This window comes from Saccostrea cucullata, unplaced genomic scaffold (assembly GCF_032062105.1).
Source record: "Saccostrea cucullata isolate Sc308-1 unplaced genomic scaffold, CSIRO_AGI_Scuc_v1 ctg55, whole genome shotgun sequence".
NCBI lineage: Eukaryota > Metazoa > Mollusca > Bivalvia > Ostreida > Ostreidae > Saccostrea > Saccostrea cuccullata.
Window position 1 is genome coordinate 589,803 of NW_026937638.1, and position 25,410 is coordinate 615,212.

At 34.3% G+C, this 25,410-nt stretch overlaps 1 protein-coding gene across 1 annotated transcript in view; it reads left to right on the plus strand.

The window, feature by feature from the left end:
- The window catches only part of LOC134248529 (fibrillin-1-like), a 43,051-nt gene that overhangs the window by 11,837 nt on the left and 5,804 nt on the right, over positions 1-25,410 (plus strand). Inside the window, exons 9-34 of the mRNA XM_062730919.1 lie at positions 67-6,459; positions 7,542-7,682; positions 7,796-7,914; positions 8,036-8,097; positions 8,297-8,317; positions 8,753-8,901; positions 9,232-9,486; positions 9,805-10,023; positions 10,831-10,983; positions 11,464-11,562; positions 11,813-11,907; positions 12,451-12,645; positions 12,826-12,897; positions 13,014-13,125; positions 14,021-14,143; positions 16,563-16,641; positions 19,672-19,768; positions 20,501-20,550; positions 20,861-20,969; positions 21,791-21,894; positions 22,254-22,356; positions 22,514-22,664; positions 22,876-22,945; positions 23,032-23,098; positions 24,018-24,103; positions 24,216-24,342. Of these exons, the coding sequence (XP_062586903.1) occupies positions 67-6,459; positions 7,542-7,682; positions 7,796-7,914; positions 8,036-8,097; positions 8,297-8,317; positions 8,753-8,901; positions 9,232-9,486; positions 9,805-10,023; positions 10,831-10,983; positions 11,464-11,562; positions 11,813-11,907; positions 12,451-12,645; positions 12,826-12,897; positions 13,014-13,125; positions 14,021-14,143; positions 16,563-16,641; positions 19,672-19,768; positions 20,501-20,550; positions 20,861-20,969; positions 21,791-21,894; positions 22,254-22,356; positions 22,514-22,664; positions 22,876-22,945; positions 23,032-23,098; positions 24,018-24,103; positions 24,216-24,342 (9,251 nt within the window). The remainder of the gene's footprint in view (positions 1-66; positions 6,460-7,541; positions 7,683-7,795; positions 7,915-8,035; positions 8,098-8,296; positions 8,318-8,752; positions 8,902-9,231; positions 9,487-9,804; positions 10,024-10,830; positions 10,984-11,463; positions 11,563-11,812; positions 11,908-12,450; positions 12,646-12,825; positions 12,898-13,013; positions 13,126-14,020; positions 14,144-16,562; positions 16,642-19,671; positions 19,769-20,500; positions 20,551-20,860; positions 20,970-21,790; positions 21,895-22,253; positions 22,357-22,513; positions 22,665-22,875; positions 22,946-23,031; positions 23,099-24,017; positions 24,104-24,215; positions 24,343-25,410) is intronic.

Here is a 25,410-nt window from a genome sequence, read left to right on the forward strand (position 1 = left end):
TTTTATGTATATATAATCAATCATTCATTGTTTTGAAGATTGTTGATAAAATGAATGCTCTTACAGTATTTCAGAACTGCAGCTGGGCTTGTGACAGAAGCTGTGAGTTTAATCAGATGCAGTTTCACTGTATCTGTCCTCCAGGATACCGACCAGAGGGCAGGAGGTGTGAGGATGTGAATGAATGTCTGGAGGGGAACCACAACTGTTCTCAGTCACTTTGTCAAAATCTCCCTGGAGGATACCGCTGTGTGTGTCCAACAGGATTTGTGTTTAGAAATGGCAGCTGTGTTTGTCCAACAGGATTTGTGGATAGAAATGGTAGCTGTGTTTGTCCAACAGGATTTGTGGATAGAAATGGCAGCTGTGTTTGTCCAACAGGATTTGTGGATAGAAAAGGTAGTTGTGTTTGTCCAACAGGATTTGTGGATAGAAATGGCAGTTGTGTTTGTCCAACAGGATTTTTTTTAAGAAATGGCAGCTGTGTATGTCCAATGGGATTTGTGAATAGGAATGGTAGCTGTGTTTGTCCAGTAGGATTTGTGGATAGAAATGGCAGTTGTGTTTGTCCAACAGGATTTGTTTTAAGAAATGGTACCTGTGTTTGTCCAACAGAATTTGTGGATAGAAATGGCAGTTGTGTTTGTCCAACAGGATTTGTGGATAGAAATGGTAGCTGTGTTTGTCCAACGGGGTTTGTGGATAGAAATGGTAGCTGTGTATGTCCATCAGGATTTGTGGATAGAAATGGTAGCTGTGTATGTCCAACAGGATTTGTGAATAGGAATGGTAGCTGTGTTTGTCCAACAGGTTTTGAGTTCAAGAATGGAAGTTGTGAACAATTTGATTTTTGTGAGTTTGAAAAACCATGTAGCCAGAATTGTACAATGATAAGTGGTATTCATATCTGTAGTTGTTGGGAGGGGTATGTATTGTTAGATGATAAAGTTACTTGCAATGATACCAATGAGTGTGATGATGGTACAGATCATGGATGTTCACAGAAGTGTATCAATACACCTGGTAGTTTTAGATGTGATTGCAGACCTGGATTTCAGCTTGATCCAGATGGCTATTCCTGTTTAGACATCGATGAATGTTCTTACCCAGACTTAAATAACTGTACACAGAAATGTGAAAATACACCTGGAAACTTTACCTGTACATGTCACAGTGGATTTCAGCTAAGTAAGAATGGCTTTTCCTGTGTAGATATAGATGAATGTTCTACAACAGCTTTGCATAACTGCACTCAGATATGTCTGAACTCTAATGGAAACTATTCATGCGATTGTGAAACAGGATATCAACTTGGTGAAGACAGCTTCACTTGTACAGATATAAATGAATGTTCTAATCCATCTTTACACAACTGCACTCAGCAATGTGTGAATAAAAATGGAAGCTATATGTGTGACTGTGACTCTGGTTATACACTGGGATTAGACAACAGAACTTGTCAGGACTTCAATGAATGTCAAGGTTTCTCTTCTCACAACTGCTCTCAAAAATGTGTGAACCAAGATGGAAGATACAGCTGTGAGTGTTTCCATGGATACCAGTTGAATTCTAATGGCTACAGTTGTTTGGATGTTAATGAATGTGAAGGTAGTCTGCATAACTGTTCCCAGAAATGTGTGAACAAAGATGGGAGCTTTTACTGTGAATGTTTCCCTGGGTACTCATTATCTGCTGATGGAGTCACTTGTGTGGATGTCGATGAATGTTCTGAGGGATCAAATAACTGTACAGATTTGTGTACAAACACAAATGGGTCTTTTTCATGCGGTTGCTCTGATGGTTTCTATTTAGACATTGACAATGTCACATGCAAAGATGTTAATGAATGTGACAGCAAAGCAACAAGCAATTGTTCTCAACTCTGTGAAAACATTCGTGGTAGTTTCCTTTGCTCTTGTGTTGAAGGATACACAATGTCAACAGATAATAAAACTTGTGATGACATTGATGAATGTTTAAATGATGCTCTGAATAATTGCTCACACAAATGTCTGAATGAAGTTGGAAACTATTCCTGTGATTGTGAAACAGGATATGAACTTGGCAAAGATGGCTTCTCTTGTATGGATATTGATGAATGTTCCACCCCAGCTCTGCACAACTGCACTCAGCAATGCGTGAATAAAAATGGGAGCTATATTTGTGAGTGTGACTCTGGTTATACTCTGGGATTAGACAACAGAACTTGTCAGGACTTCAATGAATGTCAAGGTTTCTTTTCTCACAACTGCTCTCAAAAATGTGTGAACCAAGATGGAAGATACAGCTGTGAGTGTTTCCATGGATACCAGTTGGATTCTAATGGCTACAGTTGTTTGGATGTTAATGAATGTGAAAGTGGTCTGCATAACTGTTCCCAGAAATGTGTGAACAAAGATGGGAGCTTTTACTGTGAATGTTACCAAGGTTATTTCCTATCTACTGATGGCATCAATTGTTTGGATGTTGATGAATGCAAAGACAGCGGAACTCATAATTGTTCACAGCTTTGTATGAATACAGTTGGATCATACCAGTGTGAATGCTCTAGTGGTTTCTTTCTCTCTGTAGACAATTCCACTTGTGAAGATGTGAATGAATGTGAGCAGAAAGAGCTGAACAATTGTTCTCAACTCTGTATAAACAGACGTGGTGAATATGATTGTTCATGTAGTGAGGGATACATGTTAGGCAGTGATAATAGAACATGTGAAGATATTAATGAATGTGAAAGTGACTTGTTGAACAAGTGTTCCCAAACATGTCTGAATGAAGTTGGAAACTATTCCTGTGGTTGTGAAACAGGATATAAACTTGGCAAAGATGGCTTCTCTTGTATGGATATTGATGAATGTTCTACCCCAGATCTGCACAACTGCACTCAGCAATGTGTGAATAAAAATGGAAGCTATATTTGTGATTGTGACACTGGTTATACCCTGGGATTAGACAACAGAACTTGTCAGGACTTCAATGAATGTCAAGGTTTCTCTTCTCACAACTGTTCTCAAAAATGTGTGAACCAAGATGGAAGATACAGTTGTGAGTGTTTCCATGGATACCAGTTGGATTCTAATGGCTACAGTTGTTTGGATGTTAATGAATGTGAAGGTAGTCTGCATAACTGTTCCCAAAAGTGTTTGAACAAAGATGGGAGCTTTTACTGTGAATGTTTCCCTGGATACTCATTATCTGCTGATGGAGTCACTTGTGTGGATGTTGATGAATGTTCTGAGGGATCAAATAACTGTACAGATTTGTGTACAAACACAAATGGGTCTTTTTCATGCCGTTGCTCTGATGGTTTCTATTTAGACATTGTCAATGTCACATGCAAAGATGTTAATGAATGTGACAGCAAAGCAACAAACAATTGTTCTCAACTTTGTGAAAACATTCGTGGTAGTTTCCTTTGCTCTTGTGTTGAAGGATACACATTGTCAACAGATAATAAAACTTGTGATGACATTGATGAATGTTTAAATGGTGATCTGAACAATTGCTCACACAAATGTCTGAATGAAGTTGGAAACTATTCATGTGATTGTGAATCAGGATATGAACTTGGCAAAGATGGCTTCTCTTGTCTGGATATAGATGAATGTTCCACCCCAGCTCTGCACAACTGCACTCAGCAATGCGTGAATAAAAATGGAAGCTATATTTGTGAGTGTGACTATGGTTATACACTGGGATTAGACAACAGAACTTGTCAGGACTTCAATGAATGTCAAGGTTTCTCTTCTCACAACTGCTCTCAAAAATGTGTGAACCAAGATGGAAGATACAGTTGTGAGTGTTTCCATGGATACCAGTTGGATTCTAATGGCTACACTTGTTTGGATGTTAATGAATGTGAAGGTAGTCTGCATAACTGTTCCCAAAAGTGTATGAACAAAGATGGGAGTTTTTACTGTGAATGTCTCCCTGGGTATTTATTATCTACTGATAAAGTCACTTGTGTGGATGTCGATGAATGTTCTGAGGGAGCAAATAACTGTTCAGATTTGTGTTTAAATACAAATGGGTCTTTTTCATGTAATTGTTCTGATGGTTTCTATTTAGACATTGACAATGTCACATGCAAAGATGTTAATGAATGTGACAGCAAAGCAACAAACAATTGTTCTCAACTCTGTGAAAACAGTCGTGGTAGTTTCCTTTGCTCTTGTTTTGATGGATACACAATATCAACAGATAATTCAACTTGTGTTGATATCAATGAATGTTTAAATGGTGATCTGAATAACTGCTCACACAAATGTCTGAATGAAGTTGGAAACTATTCATGTGATTGTGAATCAGGATATGAACTTGGCAAAGATGGCCTCTCTTGTCTAGATATAGATGAATGTTCCACCCCAGCTCTGCACAACTGCACTCAGCAATGTGTGAATAAAAATGGAAGCTATATTTGTGAGTGTGACTCTGGTTATACTCTGGGATTAGACAACAGAACTTGTCAGGACTTCAATGAATGCCAAGGTTTCTCCTCTCACAACTGCTCTCAAAAATGTGTGAACCAAGATGGAAGATACAGTTGTGAGTGTTTCCATGGATACCAGTTGGATTCTAATGGCTACACTTGTTTGGATGTTAATGAATGTGAAAGTGGTCTGCATAACTGTTCCCAGAAATGTGTGAACAAAGATGGGAGTTTTTACTGTGAATGTTTTTCTGGATACTCATTATCTGCTGATGGAGTCACTTGTGTGGATGTTGATGAATGCAAGGACAGTGGAACTCATAATTGTTCACAGCTTTGTATGAATACAGTTGGATCATATCAGTGTGAATGCTCTAGTGGTTTCTTTCTCTCTGTAGACAATTCCACTTGTGAAGATGTGAATGAATGTGAGCAGAAAGAGCTAAACAATTGTTCTCAACTCTGTATAAACAGACATGGTAAATATGATTGTTCATGTAGTGAGGGATATATGTTAGGCAGTGATAATAGAACATGTGAAGATATCAATGAATGTGAAAGTGACCTGTTGAGCAGGTGTTCCCAAAAATGTCTGAATGAAGTTGGAAACTATTCCTGTGGTTGTGAAACAGGATATGAACTTGGCAAAGATGGCCTCTCTTGTCTGGATATAGATGAATGTTCCAACCCAGCTCTGCACAACTGCACTCAGCAATGTGTGAATAAAAATGGAAGCTATATTTGTGACTGTGACTCTGGTTATACTCTGGGATTAGACAACAGAACTTGTCAGGACTTCAATGAATGCCAAGGTTTCTCCTCTCACAACTGCTCTCAAAAATGTGTGAACCAAGATGGAAGATACAGCTGTGAGTGTTTCCATGGATACCAGTTGGATTCTAATGGCTACACTTGTTTGGATGTTAATGAATGTGAAGATGGTCTGCATAACTGCTCCCAAAAGTGTTTGAACAAAGATGGGAGCTTTTACTGTGAATGTTTCCCTGGATACTCATTATCTTCTGATGGAGTCACTTGTTTGGATATTGATGAATGTAATGCCAAAAATACTCATAATTGTTCACAAATTTGTGAGAATAATAAAGGATCTTATATTTGTAAATGCCGTGAGGGATTCTCTCTGAGTACAGATAATGCCACATGTGAAGATGTGAATGAATGTGATCAAAAGGAAACCAATGATTGTTCACAGATATGTCAGAACAGTGATGGAGGATTTAATTGTTCCTGTAGAGATGGTTTCACTCTTATAAAGGATGGGAAGACGTGTGTTGACATTGATGAGTGCACCAGCAGGAACGCCAATGACTGTGACCAGAACTGTACCAACATCGTAGGAGGCTATACATGTAGCTGCCTTCCTGGTTATCGACTGACCTCAGACAATGTCACATGTACGGACATCAATGAATGTGACACAAAGGAACTGAACTCCTGTGAGCACCAATGCAATAATTCAGTGGGAAGTTACACCTGTGCTTGCTCCTCTGGATTTTCACTGAAAGATGACCTGAGAGGTTGCCAGGATATTGATGAATGTAAAGGCTTGCATGGCTGCTCCCAGGGCTGTGTTAACAATATAGGTTCTTATTATTGTGTGTGTGACCAGGGCTTTAATCTGGAACCAGACAACAGAACCTGTGTGGATTTTAATGAATGCACCAACCAGACCCAGAACATTTGTGACCAGGATTGTCTAAACACCAGGGGGAGCTTTGAGTGTAGCTGTAGAACCGGCTTCTGGCTGGGCCCCGACAAGAAATCCTGTCTCGACATCAATGAATGTGCAGATAAATTCAGGAACAACTGTAGCCAGGTGTGTGTGAATGCAGAAGGCAACTTTTCCTGTTCCTGCCAAAGTGGCTTCAGTCTTCTGGAGGATGGTGTGTCCTGTTTGGATGTAGATGAATGTCTCGATAAGAAACTCTGTAATGGCTCCTGTGTCAACACAGAAGGTGCTTACATCTGTAACTGTCCACAGGGCTATGAGGAGAGAGATAGACTCTGTAAAGGTAGGATGTTCTATTTATGTTCAAGACATTTTAAATACCTAATGGTACCTAAAAACCACCAAGAATTTCAGTAAAATTAATTTAAAATTTAATGGTTTCTTTTCAAAAAGTTCTCTAGTGATGAAGCCTAAGAGAGGGTTGGCCCAATTTCATTGTGTATTAATGAAGGTTAATATTCAGATTTAATGTGATTGTGTAATCCTGCTTAATGAAACGTTTTGTGACATGTAATATACTACATATCAAGGTCAAACCTCTATAGTTGATAGCTGTAAAAGAAACTTCATTTTTTGTGAGCATGCCCAATACAGTAAAACTCGTTTAGTACGAACACGGATATAGCGAATTCACGGATATAGCGAAGTTTTTCTAGGTCCCCGGCAAAATTCTTAACAAATCTTTGTAAAATTTTACGGTTATAACGAACTCTGATAAAACGAATTTACTGATATAGCGAACTGATTTTGAGTCCCATTGAGGTTAAATATAATGAAATTTACATCTTTTATAACAAACTTTTAAAGATCTCAAAATTTGATAGGTTGAACTGACTTTCTTTTCTTCAGCTTTTGTATATAAAATTCAATTCATAAAAAATCTTAGTTATTTAAGGTATGTTTTGTAATATTTGTTTCAGTAACATATTTGGTAGTAATACTTGAAGGAAAACATGCAAATTGCGAATTCGCTATATGTGGTTATACGAATTCATTATACGGATATAACGAATTACGGATATAGCGAATTAAATTCACTGGTCCCCAGGACTTCGCTATAACCGAGTTTTACTGTAACAAGTATATATGGACAGGTTCTATGTTCACAATCAACGATTCTTCTATAAAATCAAGTCATCATGAGTACTGTTGAACTTTTCCTGGCTGAGGAGGTGGATATCCTTAAAGAAAAAATTATTAGAAAAATTGTTAATTAGTTAAGAAAAATTCAGTTACCATGAAATTAAAGCAATCATGAATGTACTAATGTAAAAAAAATCCTGAAATAAAAGGCACACTAGTATTAGATTTTGATAAGATAAAATTAACAATAGGAGACAGACTTTTGCATCTTGATGTTTACAGATATTGATGAATGTGCAGATCCAAAGTTAAATGACTGTGTTCAGAGTTGCAGTAACACTGTAGGGAGATACCAGTGCCAGTGCTGGGAGGGCTATAATGAGAAGGATGGTCAGTGTAGGCTTATATACACTGACGATCTAGGTGAGGGAATATCTTACCTGTTTTAGTCCTAGAATACAAGCTTATTAATTAAATCTCCCTGTTTTACCCCTTACAACAATTTATGGTTATTGAATTTACCATTTTTCTTACAGAAACCAAGTTCACAACCTTTGTGGTGTCAATCAAGATCCGATCACAAGAATGGCAGGAGAATCTGTTGAACCCTAGATCTAATATCTCCAAACAGGTGGCAGCACAGGTCAAGGGAAATGTGAGTAGTGAACAGTGAGCAAGTCACATGATTCTGTACTAATGTGACGCACTGCATTGAAGCCATAAAAATATTTTATTTAAATTTTCATGACCTTAAAATGATTTTGTTCATTCCATAGATGTCCCAGGAATTAACCTCAGCAGGAATCCAGTATAGAGAAATCCAGGTGGTGGGGTTCAGGTATGAACCTATACTGACATCATATGTTTAATTCATATAAGTCAATATATTATATGCATAGGAGCTTATATATAGTGCAAAATATGGTATTTATTTCCTTCTTTATATTTTTGATAACTATCTATGATCAATATATCGATAACATGATTCCATTAAGAAAAGTTTTTTGTGAGTTACTGAATATGGCTCAAATTTTCAGAGCAGAGAATTCTGAAGACAGGTAAAAACTGTTGTTTACAAGTTCTTTGCATGATTCCTGAGAAAAAAATGACTTCACTAGAATTCCATAAGAGTCCCGCAGAGTGTATTAAGTCACCTAATGCTATAGCCATATATTGGTAGATAATTTCATAGGCATTCATCAAGTTTAAGAAGGTATTCCAAACAAATATTGTGAAAATTTAGTGGATAGTAGCATTATATGGCACACAAAGTCCCTTTCCAATAGTCTTTCAGATTGGAAACATTTACCAAGTGGGTTCCAGAAAGTCACATTGCATAGAGCCTTGGATAACATGTATTTCTACACTAACACCCTTCTTTACACTAATAGCAGTTGTTGCTGCACCGTAATGGTGAAAGGGTAGATCAACCCTCTGTTTATTTATTTTTGCTTTAATTGTGAACAAGCTGTAGACTGATTTTCTATATTTAGGAAGGGGAGTACTATAGCAGACGTATTGATACTGCAGGATGTCAAGGTCAAATCCCTACCAGCCATGGAGGTCTTAGATAAAGCCATACAAAGTGGGAATTTGGGGGGACTTCTGGTGGAGCCCTCATTTTTTGTTGCCAGAGATGGAGGTATGTCTTTAACCTTGAAAAGAATTTGAAATTAAAAAAACCTGCTGTGATACAAATAGATTTGGAATTACTAGTAGTATATTTGTCATTACACTGACATAATAAAGAGAAGTTTAACATTGGGATCATTTCTCGCCACTTTGCCTTTTATCTTTTGGAACTACACTAGGATGCCATAATATTAGGAATTATTTGAATTTTTAATTGAATTTTGAAGAGAACCTCAAAAACAGTATCCTCAAAGTGACACAAACTTTTCATCCACAGTTACTATGAAATTCAAAGAGATATGATATTGCCAAATTAAGATGGTTTCACTTATATTTGTAGTGGGCTACATCAAAGGAATCAAGATGTATAAACCAGACAACTACATGATCCTGGGTAACCATGTGACAATCTCCTGTCTGGTGTCGGCCGTATCCATGGATGGAGCTTTACAGATACGCTGGAGAATTAACGGGCGACTAGTAAAGCCGCTGGCCAATTCCCGAATTCAGACAACACAGATCAACAGAGACAGTTATGACCCGACTCTGTACACCAGTAACCTGATCATTAATGGAATAAAAAAGGTGGACACAGGTAACAAAAAAATCAAATCAAAAGGTGGGCTCCTGATATTATGTCCATTCAAGTGTTTAATTGACAGAATTATTGGGAGAGTTATGAAGGTCTCCATAAACATCTGACATTAGAGTGTTAGTTCCTGTGAAGCATAGTCTGATGTTTGCTCTTGTTTGCATTTTTTATATTTCCATATATATATTTGTTCCTGTCTTTGTCTGTCTGATTAATTCTGAAGAGGAAGATTTTTTGATGTTCAATAAATAACATACAAAAGGCAATAATACATACACAGTCATGCATGAACTCCAGGAAGCCTGTTGTTTTATGTTTCAGAGGGCAAAGTTGAATGTGTTGCAGTTGTTGGTAAGGAGACGCTAAGTAACGACACCACCATAAATATTTACACGGTGAATATGACGGCGCCACAGTCCGCAGTGCTGAGAGGGAGCCCCGCCCAGATCACGTGTACCATCACACCCACCCCTCCCGCCAATGATGTCCTTACCCTGGTGTGGTGTCAGAATGGGGGGACACTCTCCTCCTCCACTCATAGTAGGTTCCGTAATATTATAAAAAACCAGTATACATTGGGTGATAGGAATTAGTGTAAGGTTTATAAAGGTGAAAATCTATTATACTAAATAAAGAGAGAAACCCTTGTTGAAAATTAAGTTGTTGCCATTTTTTTAAATTAAAGATTATTTCATATCTAAAATACATGTAGTTTTTAAATTGGTATAAGAAATCTTTAAAAGATATTTAAATTAATTTTGAGATGGAGTCATGAATCTGCCTAGTAGTTTACCATGAGTAGATGCCTCATCAGAGGCTGAGTGTCTAGTTCTTCATATGAAATTATGTTTAAAAAAGATGCAGGAATTGCTTTTGTCATTTTAATTTCCAATAATTAAAAAAATTAGATATTTAATTTAATTTAATTTAAATTTCCAACATGCAAAAATAAATAAACAGACAAGAAAAGACAAGATTTTTTTTACATAAATAAACAGTGGAGCATTTGAAAATTTTAATCTTATGAAATTCATTACATACAAACTGCTGGGTAGCAATATATCAATAAGATCACACTCATCCTTTTCCGAAAATAAAATTGTGGATAGGGGAATAGCTGAGTAGTTATGTTTTTTTGTACTGTAAGAGTTGAGTTATCATTGTTTACTTCTTGAAGTGGAAGTTTAATTTGGTCACTCTTATATAGGCAATGCCCATCAACTATAAATTTAAAAAAGCGTCTGTGAAGTTTATAAAATCATTAATTGATTTGAATCTTCCTTTAGAAGTTTATCAGTATACTTTAATTTGATCAGTAAAGTGTACCGTTATGTTGTCTTTTGTTAGATGAGTACCAGATCTCCCCAGATTCCCATTACTCAGAGACCATTAACATTGTGTCAGCCCAGCACTCCGAGTCCTATAGCTGTGGAGTGAGATATGTAAAGTCCCAGGACAGGACATGTTCTCAGACTGTCCAACTCAATGTGTATAGCTCAGGTAAGACTGTCCAACTCAACGTGTATAGATCAGGTAAGACTGTCAAACTCAACATGTATAGCTCAGGTAAGACTGTCCAACTCAACGTGTATAGCTCTGGTAAGGAACTGTGTATAGCTCAGGTAAGACTGAATAAGTGTATAAATCAGGAAAGGCTGGCTGAGTCTTTGCTCAGATCAATGTGTATAACACTGCAGGTAATGCCAGCTGCAGATCTGCATGTAGCTCGCTGGTCTAAAAAAAGACTGGGATAGATGATCAGAGAGCTACAATGCCACCCCACCCACTGAAAAAAAGTGTATATTTGTTACCCAACTCTGTGTTTACACTGAAAGTTAGGCTGGATTATATCCTAATGTAAAAATCATTTTCTTTTCCAAAAGGCTACGGGATAGAAACTGAAATGTACTTATTGTACTAACTAAAGTTAGTACAATACGTACATGAAATATACTTATTGCACTAATTTTTACAATTCAGCTAACTTGGTATGTCCTAAGCAGGAGTTAGATGGAACAGTATGGGAAGCAGTTTATGCCACTTTGTCTGACTACAAGCCGTGCCCTGTAGGCTACATAGGTCAGTACTTATGTACTGAAAAGTAAACTGTATATGTTGTCATCTTGTCTCTTTACATTTTTGTTGTTTTGTAATCTTTATAGTTAAAAACATGTTCTGAGGTGCTATTTCGTAGACAAGATGACTGGAATCAATGTTAAATTTTAGACTAATAAAGCTAAATCATAATGAATAGGTTCTTGGTATAGTTAAGTACTGCAATTATTATCCTTGTGAAATTAAAGTAAAATTGAATCATTACTGACTATAGGTATGATGAAGCGGCGGTGTGGAGCAGATGGACGGTGGGAGGATCCAGATGATTCTATGTGTGTAAAGGACAGTCTAATCAGCATCTTTGTTGAGGTAAGTTACAATTCCTGTTTTTAAAAAAATTCTGCTTTTTTACTATTTAGAAAAAAAATGACTTCAGTCAACAACAAAAAAAAATGAATTTTAAAAAAAAGGGGGGTTGGAGTACATCAAACAAAAAAAATTATCTAATGATGGCCTCATGTTTTTGAAACTTTATCTTCTCAAAATATTAGGAAAATTATGTTTTGTCTATAATTTTCTAAAATAAAGTACATAGTACTAAAAATGCTCTAAACTTTTCAAAGAATATTGAAATTATATGGATTTTGCACATAAAAAAAAAATTATTGCAATTCTTTTTTATCTTTTAAAATTTTGTCAAGTTTGGTAAATTTGTCTTCTCTTTTTCTTTTTAAACATAATTATGTTTAATTATCAGCAGATTTATTAAAAATAGTTTGTCTTTATTAGCTGTGAAATCCAGTGCTTTTGAAGAATCACATAGTGCATTGCTCGTAAAGGGAAATAACTCCTCCCAAATTCAATGTAACCTAAACTGAAATTCTAATTTTCTATAACTATACTAACCGACAGGTGACCCAGGTGCGGGACGGTTACGACACAAACAACATCACAGGTGTGCTAAAGGACTTCTCCGAGGAGACGGCCCGAATCACCAGCGACAAAAACATCACGTCAGGTGACCTGGATACCAGTGTTGACATCATCTCCAAGGTAGCGGCAATCTCCGCGGGCAGGGATGACCTAGTTACGGAGTCAGATACACAGGTCAGGGCCTAATGTGCTGCTTAAAAGCTTATGATTATGTTTTGCAATGATATTGGATAACAATTATTATACATGGAATATATATTTCTTCTGCTGCTAAATTGCTTGAATTGATAAACATAAAAAAGAACTGAGAAAATTTTGGGGGGGCAATTATAAATGGACATTTTTTTCTTGAAGGAATTCCTGTTTTCTGTAAATAATGTTCTAAAGGAAGACATCAAACCAGTGTGGGATAATTTACAAACCAGGGTAAGAATTTTATAGTAGCTAGTTTACTGAAATTTTAGACATTCAAGAGTTATCTCTCTTTAACTGCGCCAATAAAGACTTGAGAATGCTACAATATGTATAATTTTAAATTACAGAGGGGTAAGAACAAAGCCGCAGAACTGATGGATGCAGTGCACGAGTTTGGAAACAGTGTTACAAAGAGACTTCCCAAAGGAGAAACAAAGACTTTAGCCCAAAAGAACATAGGTAATTAACCTCCTATCATCCTCCCACTTTCTGTCACTCTATAAGACACAATTTTAGAAATTTTGTGATATCAAAGTGTTATTATTTTTCTTTATCAAAAATGATTTTCTGATATCTAAAATTCAATTTTTTGATATCAAATATCAAAAAGTCTATTTTCTGTATCTATTAATGAAATAACGTATATATTGGTCGTATCATATAAATAATTTTTTTGAAATTAAAAATTAAAACTTTTGATCTCAAGAATTTTTCTCTTGATATAGAAAAAAACCCTCAAAAATGCTAAAATCACACCTCATTAATGTCAGCTAGAACAAATAAGCTCTTTCCTGTGGTATTTTTTTCTTATTTCTGTATGTATTCGAGGCTTTTTCTGAGAACGTGGATAACCATGTCAATATACATACTTAAGCATATTAAGCTATATATACTGGAAAATTATATATAATACATAACAATGTTAATTAAGGAATGAATTTAATAACTACGAAATATATAACTTAGGTGGGAGAAATTTATTCCTTATATCTATAAGCTGCAAAGTGTAGCTATGATATCCATTCCTCATAATAAGATTTCCTTTCAATTACTGTAGACATACTTTTTTCCACGGGGTCATAATTCCGAGGAATCTCGATTTCTGTTTAATTCGCGGGTCGAAAATTACGCAGATTTCTTAAAACGTCACTATATATGCTTTGCATTTATAATAAATACGCTTGGATTTTCCACAGAGAAATTGTGACCGCGTACATAGTGTAAATTAATACAACACAGTAGTTTAAAATATAATACAATGGGATGGATTTTAAACTTGCTTTGGCATGTTTTGGCATGTCATGGCATTCAAGATATCTATGAAACTGAAGTTGAGCTGTATTTTCTTCTTCAGTTGTTGAGTATAAGAAGTCAGCATTAGAAGACATCACCTTTCCTGCCTCCAGACTAAACCCCAACACAGAGTTTAAAGGAATTATAGAGCTGAAGGAGAGAACACTAAGGAGAATTGTGTCAGGTTAGAGAAAATAACGGTCAGCAATCACATGTGTCAGGTCAAAATTGACCTAAAAAGATGAAACTTCACGTGTGAAAGCTTCCTTACATCATGTAACTTCAAGTTTTTTTTCTTTCACATCATGGCACCCAGGGTGGTAGGGGAGATAGTGGATAATCAAAGTTTTACAAAGAAAAATGTTTGAATTTCCTATTAAGAGTAGCAAAGCCATGATTGGGTATATTCACACAGTAGCATAATCAACATATTTGATCCTTTCAGTTTGACCTTGGAGTTTGAACTATTTTTGCATAATTTTACCAAAGTTCAACATAGGTCATAACTTTTGAACAGTTAGCGGTAAGGCTTTCATACTTATTTGTGTACACCCTGTGACAGGATCTTCCCTTTGGTAAAAACATATTAATTTTTGACTCGGACCTTAGAGCTTGAACTACTTTTTAAAAATTCTAACTATGGCCATAACTTGTGAATACTTGGTGCTTAAATTTTCATATCTTACAAATCATTTCAAGTCAGACAAGACCTTCCCCATAAAACTAATATTATACAATCATGGACTCTTTTGGTGTTGAATATGGTTTGTTATTCACCAGAAAAATATTCATATTGTTTTATTATATAGTCGGGATTTGAATAAATAAGACATTGAAGGCTGTATGACAACACCATTTTCATTTCCGATCTTCCATTGTTAAAAATAAAAATAAGTCTCCATATTACTGTTTGTAACCTCTGTGTTTTCCTTTCCGAGTTTTGCTATGTGTAAGACGTCCAAATGTTAAAAAAATAATCCTGAAATAGGGTTTCCTGCTCAGATACGTAGCTCGCTGCGGCCGTTGCAACCATTGTTCATACATGCCAACTTTCCCGATTTTTTCGGGAGTCTACCGATTTTTAACCCTGTCTACCGCTTGTCTACCGATTAATTTTTTTCTCCCATTTCTACCGATATTTCGAAAATCCGGATTTTTTTCCGATTCGCTTTGAATAATACAGTATTTCCGTGTGCAGAAAACATGGCTGTTTCAATGTTTATCGGTAGGATATCTGTTTATTGCCACTGATAACAGGTAATCAACAAGGTGTCAACTGTGCTACCAGTCATTACAGAGGTTTTAATTGCTCCTGAACCTCATTAACAGTGTATTTTAACCGAGACAATTATGCCAGATGTGGAAATTTTAGAAATACACACGACACTGGATACAAACTGACGAACTTGTGAGAGTTCACACTTTACAGCAAACTTCAACATTATACGTATAAACCGGTTATAAAAGGTGTTCAAGTTTTGGAACATTGCATTCCTCAATAAATTATAATCTACTTCATGGAAAAGACACTGCCAAAATCCAACATGGAAAAAATGTGCCTGCAAGTAAAAACCATAAGGACTGCCCAGAGTGATTAAAATAAAAAAGAAAGGAAAAGACCACGCAAGCCTTTTGCAGACTTTGATTGAAAAAGTTAAAATGACTTCTTAATATTCCCTCTGAATAAGAAAAAAATAAATTAACAATATTTTGTGTAACAGTAACCTTATAAACTTTGTAATTTACCAAGGGACAATGAACAGTTCAGTTTATTTGTAAAGTTTAACATCCTTATTCATGTAATAATATGTTAACTTTGTGTATCACATTCTTTAAGACAGAGGGTATATTTATCTAAATATTAACATATTAAATAATTTTGAATAAAATTGTTTTTTTAAAAAGTTCAAATGGTATTGTATTTGTGCTTTTATTTAAGTTGATAGAGAAGAAAACACTTTTTGAAGTAGTAATAATATATGATATAATAAAGGTAGAAGATTGATAATTTAGGGAAAAAACAACCTAAAAAAAGTTATTTCACGACAAAATGCCGTGAATTAGGAACTTTTAAAAATGTCGTTACGCGCAATCTCCCCCAAGAAAATTTTCAAAAGTTGGCATGTATGATTGTTTACAACGTTGTTTGATGTTTTGATTGTGACGTCACAATGCCCTTGCACGTGCATTGACCCCCCGGTGAATACGGCCTAAAATCCGGTGAATATGTAGTGTTATGAACTGTTTGCGTTTCTATAGATTATATAGGGACTATAAATAGACTATATAATAATTTGACATGGATTTTGAAGTTTTAATAACTTTTTAAAATTTGAATCTTAAGCATAATTTTTGAATGGCCACCTCTAGGGCTTTCAAATTTTACTGTGTGTATTCTTTGAGACAAATATTTCTTTGGGTACTGACATTTTTGATCTCTTGACGAAGTTAGAGTTAAAGCTGCATTAAAATAAAATTTAACTTCTGCCATGAGCTGCCATATGTGCAGGGTGGGCATCAGTGTTTCACAAACACATCTGTTTTTTTTTTTAAATATGCAATGTACCAGGTATATTTATTTATCCTATATCTATTTTTTGCAGAAAATGACACAGTGGACTATGCAGCAACATATTACAAAACATTATCAGATTTGTTCCCAAAAAAGGCCTCACAAAACAGGTATGTATGATAGACTTGGTACTCATGCAGAATTCTGAATTAAAGTGGATTTTCATCAGTCTCCACAGATGCTAACTTCTTCTTTGTCTCTAACATAAAGTCTGTCAAAATTGACCACAAGGTACACATACATTACTTTTCTCTTCATTCTGATTTAACCCACATTAGTTTCTATTGTGAATGTACTATGCAAGAAAGGATTCCAATCCTAAGAGTCAATAGCAGCAAATAATTTACATATGATAAACACAGACAACTACAGGGGGCAGGAAAAAGTTGGTGTGAACTAAAACTGTCTGTGTGATTGATTGGTTGTCTGCCCATTTCACAGATCATTAGCCCCCTACACAGCCTTTTATCAGTCTGCATTGTTCAGGGCCATACCACTGCTTAATAAGAACATGCTCGCTAAGTGATATTCCACTTTTTTCCTCTTTAATCTAATGAACTTAGAGAAATTGTCATTAGAATTCAAACTGCTAATAACAAATTTATTGCCTAATTGTGGAGTATCAATTATTGATACTTGAAAAGGAACATTATGAGTGATACTGCAGATTTTACTGGGGCGACTGTCAATGTTGAAGTGTTTTATCATCATTTTTATATGGGGGATATGTCAGGCTTTACCAAGTTTTCCTTCGGGGACTTATAATACACCAATCCTCATTTTGTCAACAGAGGACTTTATGGATCAGTTCTTGTATAAAGATTTCAGGGATCAGTCATTATTTGTAGATATAAAAATTATAATACAGCAATTGTCAGTGTACTGTTAGTATTGTGGAATGGTACTATACTTACTTTAAAAAGGAAATTAAGTAAAACTTTAAACCAAAATTTTCCTAAAAGCACATGCTCTGCTTAATTTTCCCTTCCTTAATTGTCTGCAGTGTTTTTGGTAAATGCCAAAATTTTAAGGAGACACAGTGACAAAAAGATGTGAAAAAAGAATTATAAGGGAAAATGAAAGGTATTTTTTATGCCCTGCCATAAATATGGCTGGGGCACAGTGTCCATCTTTAGTCCATCTGTCCTTCCATCGTACTTTGTGTTTAGCTCAGTTCAAAGCTCAGTTTTAAACAAACCATTTAAGGTATTTTTATCAAACTTACCGTAATAGGCTGATATATACATATTGATGAGACTATTCAACTGCAACATTTTTTATCTTTCCTTTGACTTAGACCTTTTTTTTTTAAAAATCTGAAATTATAGTATTTAGCTCATTTTTAAGGTCAAGATCTAGTAAATGTCTTTTGATGACTTCTTGGTGCTAGATCCATTATGACATCATAATCACTTTCTACTACTTTACGGCTCTAATAAAAATATGTGGAAAATAAAGTATTTTCATGGAATTCTATTTGAAGTTACATGAAAAGTAGTCCCGATATCTTTTTTAAATTTGACATTATTTCTGAGGTCCTGGACATACAAATTACCATTTTCTGAAAGACTGTAGGCAATCTGCATATATTTTCTTTGTCAGATATGGAAAAAAATCCCATATTCACCACTGCTTTTCCTAATTTTTCATTGGAAATGACAGTTCAAAATATGATTTTTCACTTTGTTTACTTACAAATTATGTCCCAAAACAGTACCTTATTTGACCTAGCTAAAGTTAAAAAGCATCATTAAAAGAATTTATTTCTCAAATTTGATAAATCTGTAGGCATCTTTCATTTACTAGATCTTGACCTTAAAGAAATCATTTAAGAAATGTGTTATCAAACGTCATGTGCTTTTACATACTGAAATAAGCCATTCAACTGCATGAACATTTTTTTGATCTTGACATTTCCTTTAACCTTGACCTTACCTTTTTTTTTTAATAATTTGTGTTTAGCTCAGTTTTAAAGAAACCATTCAAGATATTTTTATTACATATGCTTGTACCGGGTACTTTTAAGTGAGAGCTATTCTGACAATGGCATAAAAAGTTTTGTCCTTGAACTTTCCTATGACCTTTACCTCACTTTTCTTCAAGAAACCATATAAGATCTTTTCTTGTATGCATTTATACATAATTGATGAGAATTAATCATCTTTATCCACTGTTTAAGATTTCAATAAAAAAAAATAATATTAAAGGTATTCTAATCAAAATACATAGGGCCAAGCTTATATAATTTTTGTTTTAGGCCTAGCCTAATACAAATTTTCATCTTCAGGGGATTCATGTCCTTACTGAACATATTTCTAGTTTTGTTTTATTTTAATGGATATTCCTTCAAGGTTTTTTTTCCAATTATTCAGTTTTGCATGTACTAGCTGACATGTATAACTTCTTATGGTAACTAAGGTTACCATGGTGATAATAATATATGATGTACCCACGATGTTATTTTAATTATGAATGCCATAGAATATAATTACTACTACCTAGCATATTACCTCAGATGATGTCTACAATGAAATAAGAAAAGATTACATCAAATCATAAAATGTGAAATTATTTGTAAGTAAGGTATTACATAATCCTCAGCATGTTTTGTACATGTGATGAAAACTTACCAAAATCAGAAAAACCTACACCAAACAGATTGGAATAGCTTGTTCATGAATACATGTAATTACAAATGATATAGCAGAAAGATGCAAACCTTGATGTCATCATACCATCACCTCTTTAGGTTAACCAGATTTGAAGGAATTCTTGTTGTACATGCACATAATTGAATTCAACATAGACAACAGTAAACTTTATTTATAATTAGAAATAAATAATTATTGATTAATTGTTGTGTTTTTACACTTGTTGCATCATTATTCATGTTAAACATCTAAAAGAAAATACATAGTCAAATAACTACATTTGACAAATATTCAATGAAGATTAATAAATAATCATTCTCTTGAAGAATTAAAAGACATACTTGTACATGTATGTGTTTTTGTTTCTTCTTTTTTATTCTTTGTTTGATAAATAAAAATAAACACTTTTACTGAACTAGCAAGGGTAGAAAGTTAAAGAAATGTAATCAAAAAGTCTTTTAAAAGCATTTATTTTTTTCTTATTTTCAGCAACTTGATAAATACAGACATCATTGCATTTTCCCTTGCCAGTGGAGAAACAGAAAAGCTAGATCCACCTCTGAAACTTGAGTTTGTACTACAACAGGTGCACGTCATTTCATTAATCATGTTTTTATCAGAAGAAATTATATACATACGTATCACTAATCAAAGTTTTTAATGCATAGACCATATGATTTTAGTGAATTTTTCAATAAAATATCAGAATTTATTATACATATATATAATTATACTGATGTACAAGATACAAGATACAAGATTTTATTAATCCAATTTGGGCCCCCGGAGGAGCAAAAAGATTTACAAATAGGAGGAGGAGGATCCAAATGATAAAGTGTCACTTGGACCTATGAAATTACTTCATTTTATCATAACTTGTTATATCCGAATAAGGAATTCATTAAATTTATATAGCTGGGGATCCAAGATAACTTTGCTATATCCATGAATTGCATATGCAATATCTGTGTTCATCCTAAATGAGTTTTACTGTAGCAGTATATTATTGTCACCTGAATTTTTTAAGTTGTTTTAATTCCACGGTGTTAAAATTTCATGATTTATTAAAAAGTACCAATAGCGATCGTTTTAATTTCCTGCTGCAAGAAATTACTTCAAAGTTTGTATAAGCAGTTTGAAAAATGTTTTATAAAACTAATGTTAGCATTCATGATGGTTTTAATTTTGCAGAAAACTGATAAATCGTGAATATAGTGAAATTAAAACCATCATGATTATTTGCCAATCTACAGTAATCAGAGGATGCAAATGGTGCTTGGTACAAGATGAATTAACACTTTTATAACTGTAATTGTAGGATATTGGAGATGAAAATGCAATATGCAGTTACTGGGATTTTAATCAAAGGTGAGTTGAAGATTTACTTCAAATTTCAACTCAAATTTTACTGCATCTTTTTAAGTCAAGGGTTATGGTCTGCTTCACTATATGTAGTGAACTGAAAATTCCTCGGTACGTTGCAAAGATGATTTCAATTTGATATTAGTGTATTTTGATAAGTAACGGGTAAATTAATATTAGGATGATTCATCTAAAACTTTACCTAGACAGGTTTTGCAGGGAAAAAAGTAAAATATAGAAAAAATATTAAGAGTAAATGAAGTTGTAATTTCTACTGGTACACTACTTGTAAACTAATGGTACCCTTTCCTTTCAGTGCGTGGTCAGACCGAGGCTGCTACACCGTTTTTAGAAACGCTACCCGGGTCACCTGTCATTGTAATCACATGACCAACTTTGCTGTTCTGATGAGTTCTGTAGAAGTGGTGAGAAATTTTTAAATCTCAAGTTATCTTTGAAAGAGTGACATCACAAGTGGATGTAAACTGTGTTTTAGGTATTTTGATCTTGACCTACTTTTGAAAAAATTACCACACAGAGGCATCAAAGATTCACATCTGTAGATCAGAAGAATTTAACATTTTTATTAAATCAATAAATCTTCATAAATATCCAGGTGAATTTTATCAAAGCTTCAGTTTATTAATTAAGGTAGTATTTGCAACCAGACTAATAAGTAAAGATTGTCTGCCTTTCTTCTAAATTTAAATTCTTTTCTTATCATACTTTGCAATCCTTATAATAAAAAAAAGTATGTCATCATTTTAGGAAAAAAATAGCAGAATCATTTTCTATTTCACATTAATGTTTGTATCAGTAAAGGAGACATATGTCAAGATTTCCTTCGGTATAGCAGACATATTTCATGGTCTCTTTCATTACAGAGGAGTGGATAGGAGACATATTAATTAATGATCTCTTTTAGAGTAGGAGACATATATTTTATGATCTCTTTCAGTATTGGAGTCATATATTTTATGATCACTTTCAAAATAGGAGACATATATTTACAAGATCTTTCAGTATGAAAGACATATGTTCACAATCTCAGTATATTAAAAATACATATATTTTATGATCTCAGTATAGGAGACCTATTTTTTTCTGATCTCTTTCAGTATATGAGCCCCATTTTTCTGATCTCTTTCAGTATATGAGCCCTATTTTTCTGATCTCTTTCAGTATATGAGCCCCATTTTTCTGATCTCTTTCAGTATATGAGCCCTATTTTTCTGATCTCTTTCAGTCTGAGTCTGAGAATGACATACTTGGTCTAATCTCCATCATTGGTTGTACAATCTCCATTGCTGGACTCCTGGCTACAGCAGTTTGTCATCTCATGTTTTGGAGGTTTGTTATTATCCAGAGTTCTCCCTTTTATGGGTGTTTCATTTAAAGCAATCTGAACTTCATATTTGGGAATTTATTTTCCTGTAAAAAAAATGTGCCATTGTGATAATTTTGCATGCAATTTAAACTTTTATTATTCATTAGACTAAAACTAAGTGCTAAATTTTTTCAACAGATTTCTGAACCATTAAAAGTGTAGCATTATAGGCCTATCGGAAATCAATTTCAGCTCACCTCCTGCAGTTGAAGGGAGATAATTTGCTATGCTTTCGGAATTGTTGTTGACCCTTAATGCTCTTGTTATACATCTCAATCCAAAGAGAGTACAAGTTGTTTTATGTTCTGTCTTTATTTGACAGGTATGTAAAATCAGACAAGAGTAAGATTCTGCTGAACCTCTGCTTGGCCCTAACAATAGCTCTGACCATCTTCATCCTTGGTGTGGAACAGACTCAGAACAAGGTTAGACTCTGACAAACTTCTCACTGGATTTTCAGCCATTCATTTATTTTCCTTTGAGATAAAATTGTTGTAACCTGAAATTTCTTTTTACATTTGAATTTTTGTAACGACGGGAGACTTTGTTCTTTACAGTTATATACTTCTGATGTATTTCCAGATCCTGTGTACAGCTATAGCTGTCCTTCTGCAGTACTTTTTCTTGGTGGCATTCTTCCTAATGCTGGCAGAAGGAATCACCATAGCTGTGTCGGTCATTCTGGTCTTTTGGAGCAACTCCAAGGTCAAGGTCCTTCTGCCTCTAGCTTGGGGTGAGTACTCATCATCTTAAGCTAAGCTTTGAGTAAGTTTAATTTATATAACTTTTGCTTTTTATGAACAAATTTGTCTAACACTTCCATCTTGGAGTGATTTCAGTTGTCTTGTGTGATTTAAGCACACCACTTTGAAGTTGGGGGAGATTAAGATAGGTTGTAAGTTAAATTTGTTGTGCTAATCCATTGTTATTTTTTAATGTTTTAGGGATACCATTGGTCATTGTTGGCATATCTATGGGGGCCACAGAACTACAGGGATATGGCAATGACAAATTGTAAGTTTACATGTGAACAGCACCATTTTTTCCAGATGCCTCTCCTTATAAGGGATTTTTACCAAGAGGTTTCTTTTCTGTTACAGCTGCTGGCTGACCATTGAAGAAGGAGTTATTTATGCCTTTGTGATTCCAGCTTCTGTTATTATTGTGGTAAGGCATTTTCTAAGATATACTGTAGATCACTAAATTTTCGCGACACCTTATTTTCGCGAGATAGTCATTGACTCTTTATTAGCGAGACATTATTTTCATGAATTGTTGTTTTTCCTCTGTATAATTGTACGGAATACTTTTAAACATGAGAATGGAATTTTTGCGAGCTCATTGTCTCACGTAATTATGCGAAAATTAAGTTCTTGCAAATAAAACGTGATTTACAGTATCCTTTAGAATTTTTGTTTCATAATTATTAATGTTTATCAAAACACTACCCCTAAAATAATTTTCTCTCTGAACATTTTCCGATTTACCACATGTTTTTAGTTATAAGTACATAAAGTTCACAGCAGGGTAAACTATTTAAGTCAACAGTCACTTGTCCTCCATATTGCAGACAACATTCTTGTGTATCACCATCAGAGAGACTTGAATAAAGTTATGGGCTAACTCAACTCTGTCGACCTTAAACTTAACGAGCTTAACGATACACTGTGATGTTTGTTTTTATGTGATATCTATTAGCCTAATACTGTCTTCAGCAATTAATGTTACATGACAACATGTAATTCTCCAGTACCAGTGCACTCAGTAAGCCAAATCAAGGGGGAGTATGGACTATTGCCTCCCACTATGTCATTACGCCCCCATTTGTTTATTTATATGTTGTCCCTTATGGAATTAGTGTTTATAACTTTAGTAAATACAGAAAAGTACATTGTAGCACAAGAGGGTTTGAGAAAGGTCAAGGATATATTCTGCAGACCAAATGTGGTTTTTAGTACAGTTTATAGTCTATGTAAATAAAATAAACTATATTTTCTCCTATATTCCCTCATTGCCATACTTATAATGTGAAGGAATGACTTGTTCATGCTTATGTCCCTTTGATCATTGATTATCTCCCTTACAGGTAAATTTGATAATAACTGCCATAGTACTAAGGGCACTGTTTTCTACCAGGGCCGTAATGAGTAAATCACATCAGGACAAAGTCAGGTAGTAACTACAGTTTACATCATACAACTTTGCTTTCCAAAATTAAATTTTAGATGGCTAAATTTACCATTAGTCTTCTGCATCAGGTACCTATTTTACTTTTCTTCTCTAGGGCTGGTGTGCGCAGTGTAGCAGTTCTGGCCCCTATCCTAGGGATTTCATGGATTTTTGGAATTTTGTCTGTAAACTCTAGTACCATCATATTTCAGTACCTGTTCACTATATTCAACTCTTTACAGGTAAGAAATATCACAGGACATACAGTGAAGCCTCATTATCCATACTCTAGTTATTGATAACATCTGTTTATTACAGATTTTATAGTAGTTGTGATAATACTTTTGGATCAACCCTCATATAAATTGTGTTCTCTTCAAATCTGTACAAAAGGTGAAGTATAGGGATGAATGAGGTTCCACTGTAGGTTGAAAATGAATCCACATTAAGTTAGCTGCTTTCCTCAGAATCTATCATTATGATAAGATTTTAATATTTATATTTGTTTTAACAGTAAATAAGAAATCAACAGGAGTGAGTTTTTTCTAGGTAGTTTAAAAGATTTGTCAGCACCATGTACTATATGTGACAACTCTATAGGAATGATCAGAATTTTCAATTTCAATATGATGATTAATTCCATTTCTTTAGTGGGTATTTTTATACAGATGATATATCATAAAAAATGATATTCTATTATAAACTTCTACCTTTTTGCAAAAAAAAAAATATACTTGGAAATGTTATCTCATTTGAGGGAAATGATTCTCCAGAGATGATCTCGGAAAGTTTGTGGTTTTTTCACTTAGACTTCTCTTGGGTGTTGTAAATGATAGCATTTTACATTGATATTATCAATAAACCCACTTTTTATTGATGCTATGGCATTTCATGCCAGTGTTAATAATCAATCTAATTTGAAACCTATTTCTGGGATAAAAAATTAAACTAAATAATTCAGGACTTATATAGACTGTACAAAGAGACTTTTACACATAAACTCTGAAAGAATAGATCTGCTATTGACATTCATGTAAGGTTATAATTTTTATGTTCAGGAAAGATTTAAATTCTTGTGCTATAGAGGGACTTATACAATTAAGATTATCATTATATTGTTTTACTTTGCCATCTAACCATAATACTGTTTTAAATTATTATTAAGTCTATAAAGTCTTTAAACTCAAAGTCGGATATATTACCACTTCTTTTGATGATAACCCCTAAAGAGCTTACCCGTTTGTTTTTTTTGCACCTTGTTTTCAATGATACTGAAGTCTGTATAATTATACTGCAAAGACCACCCTTGA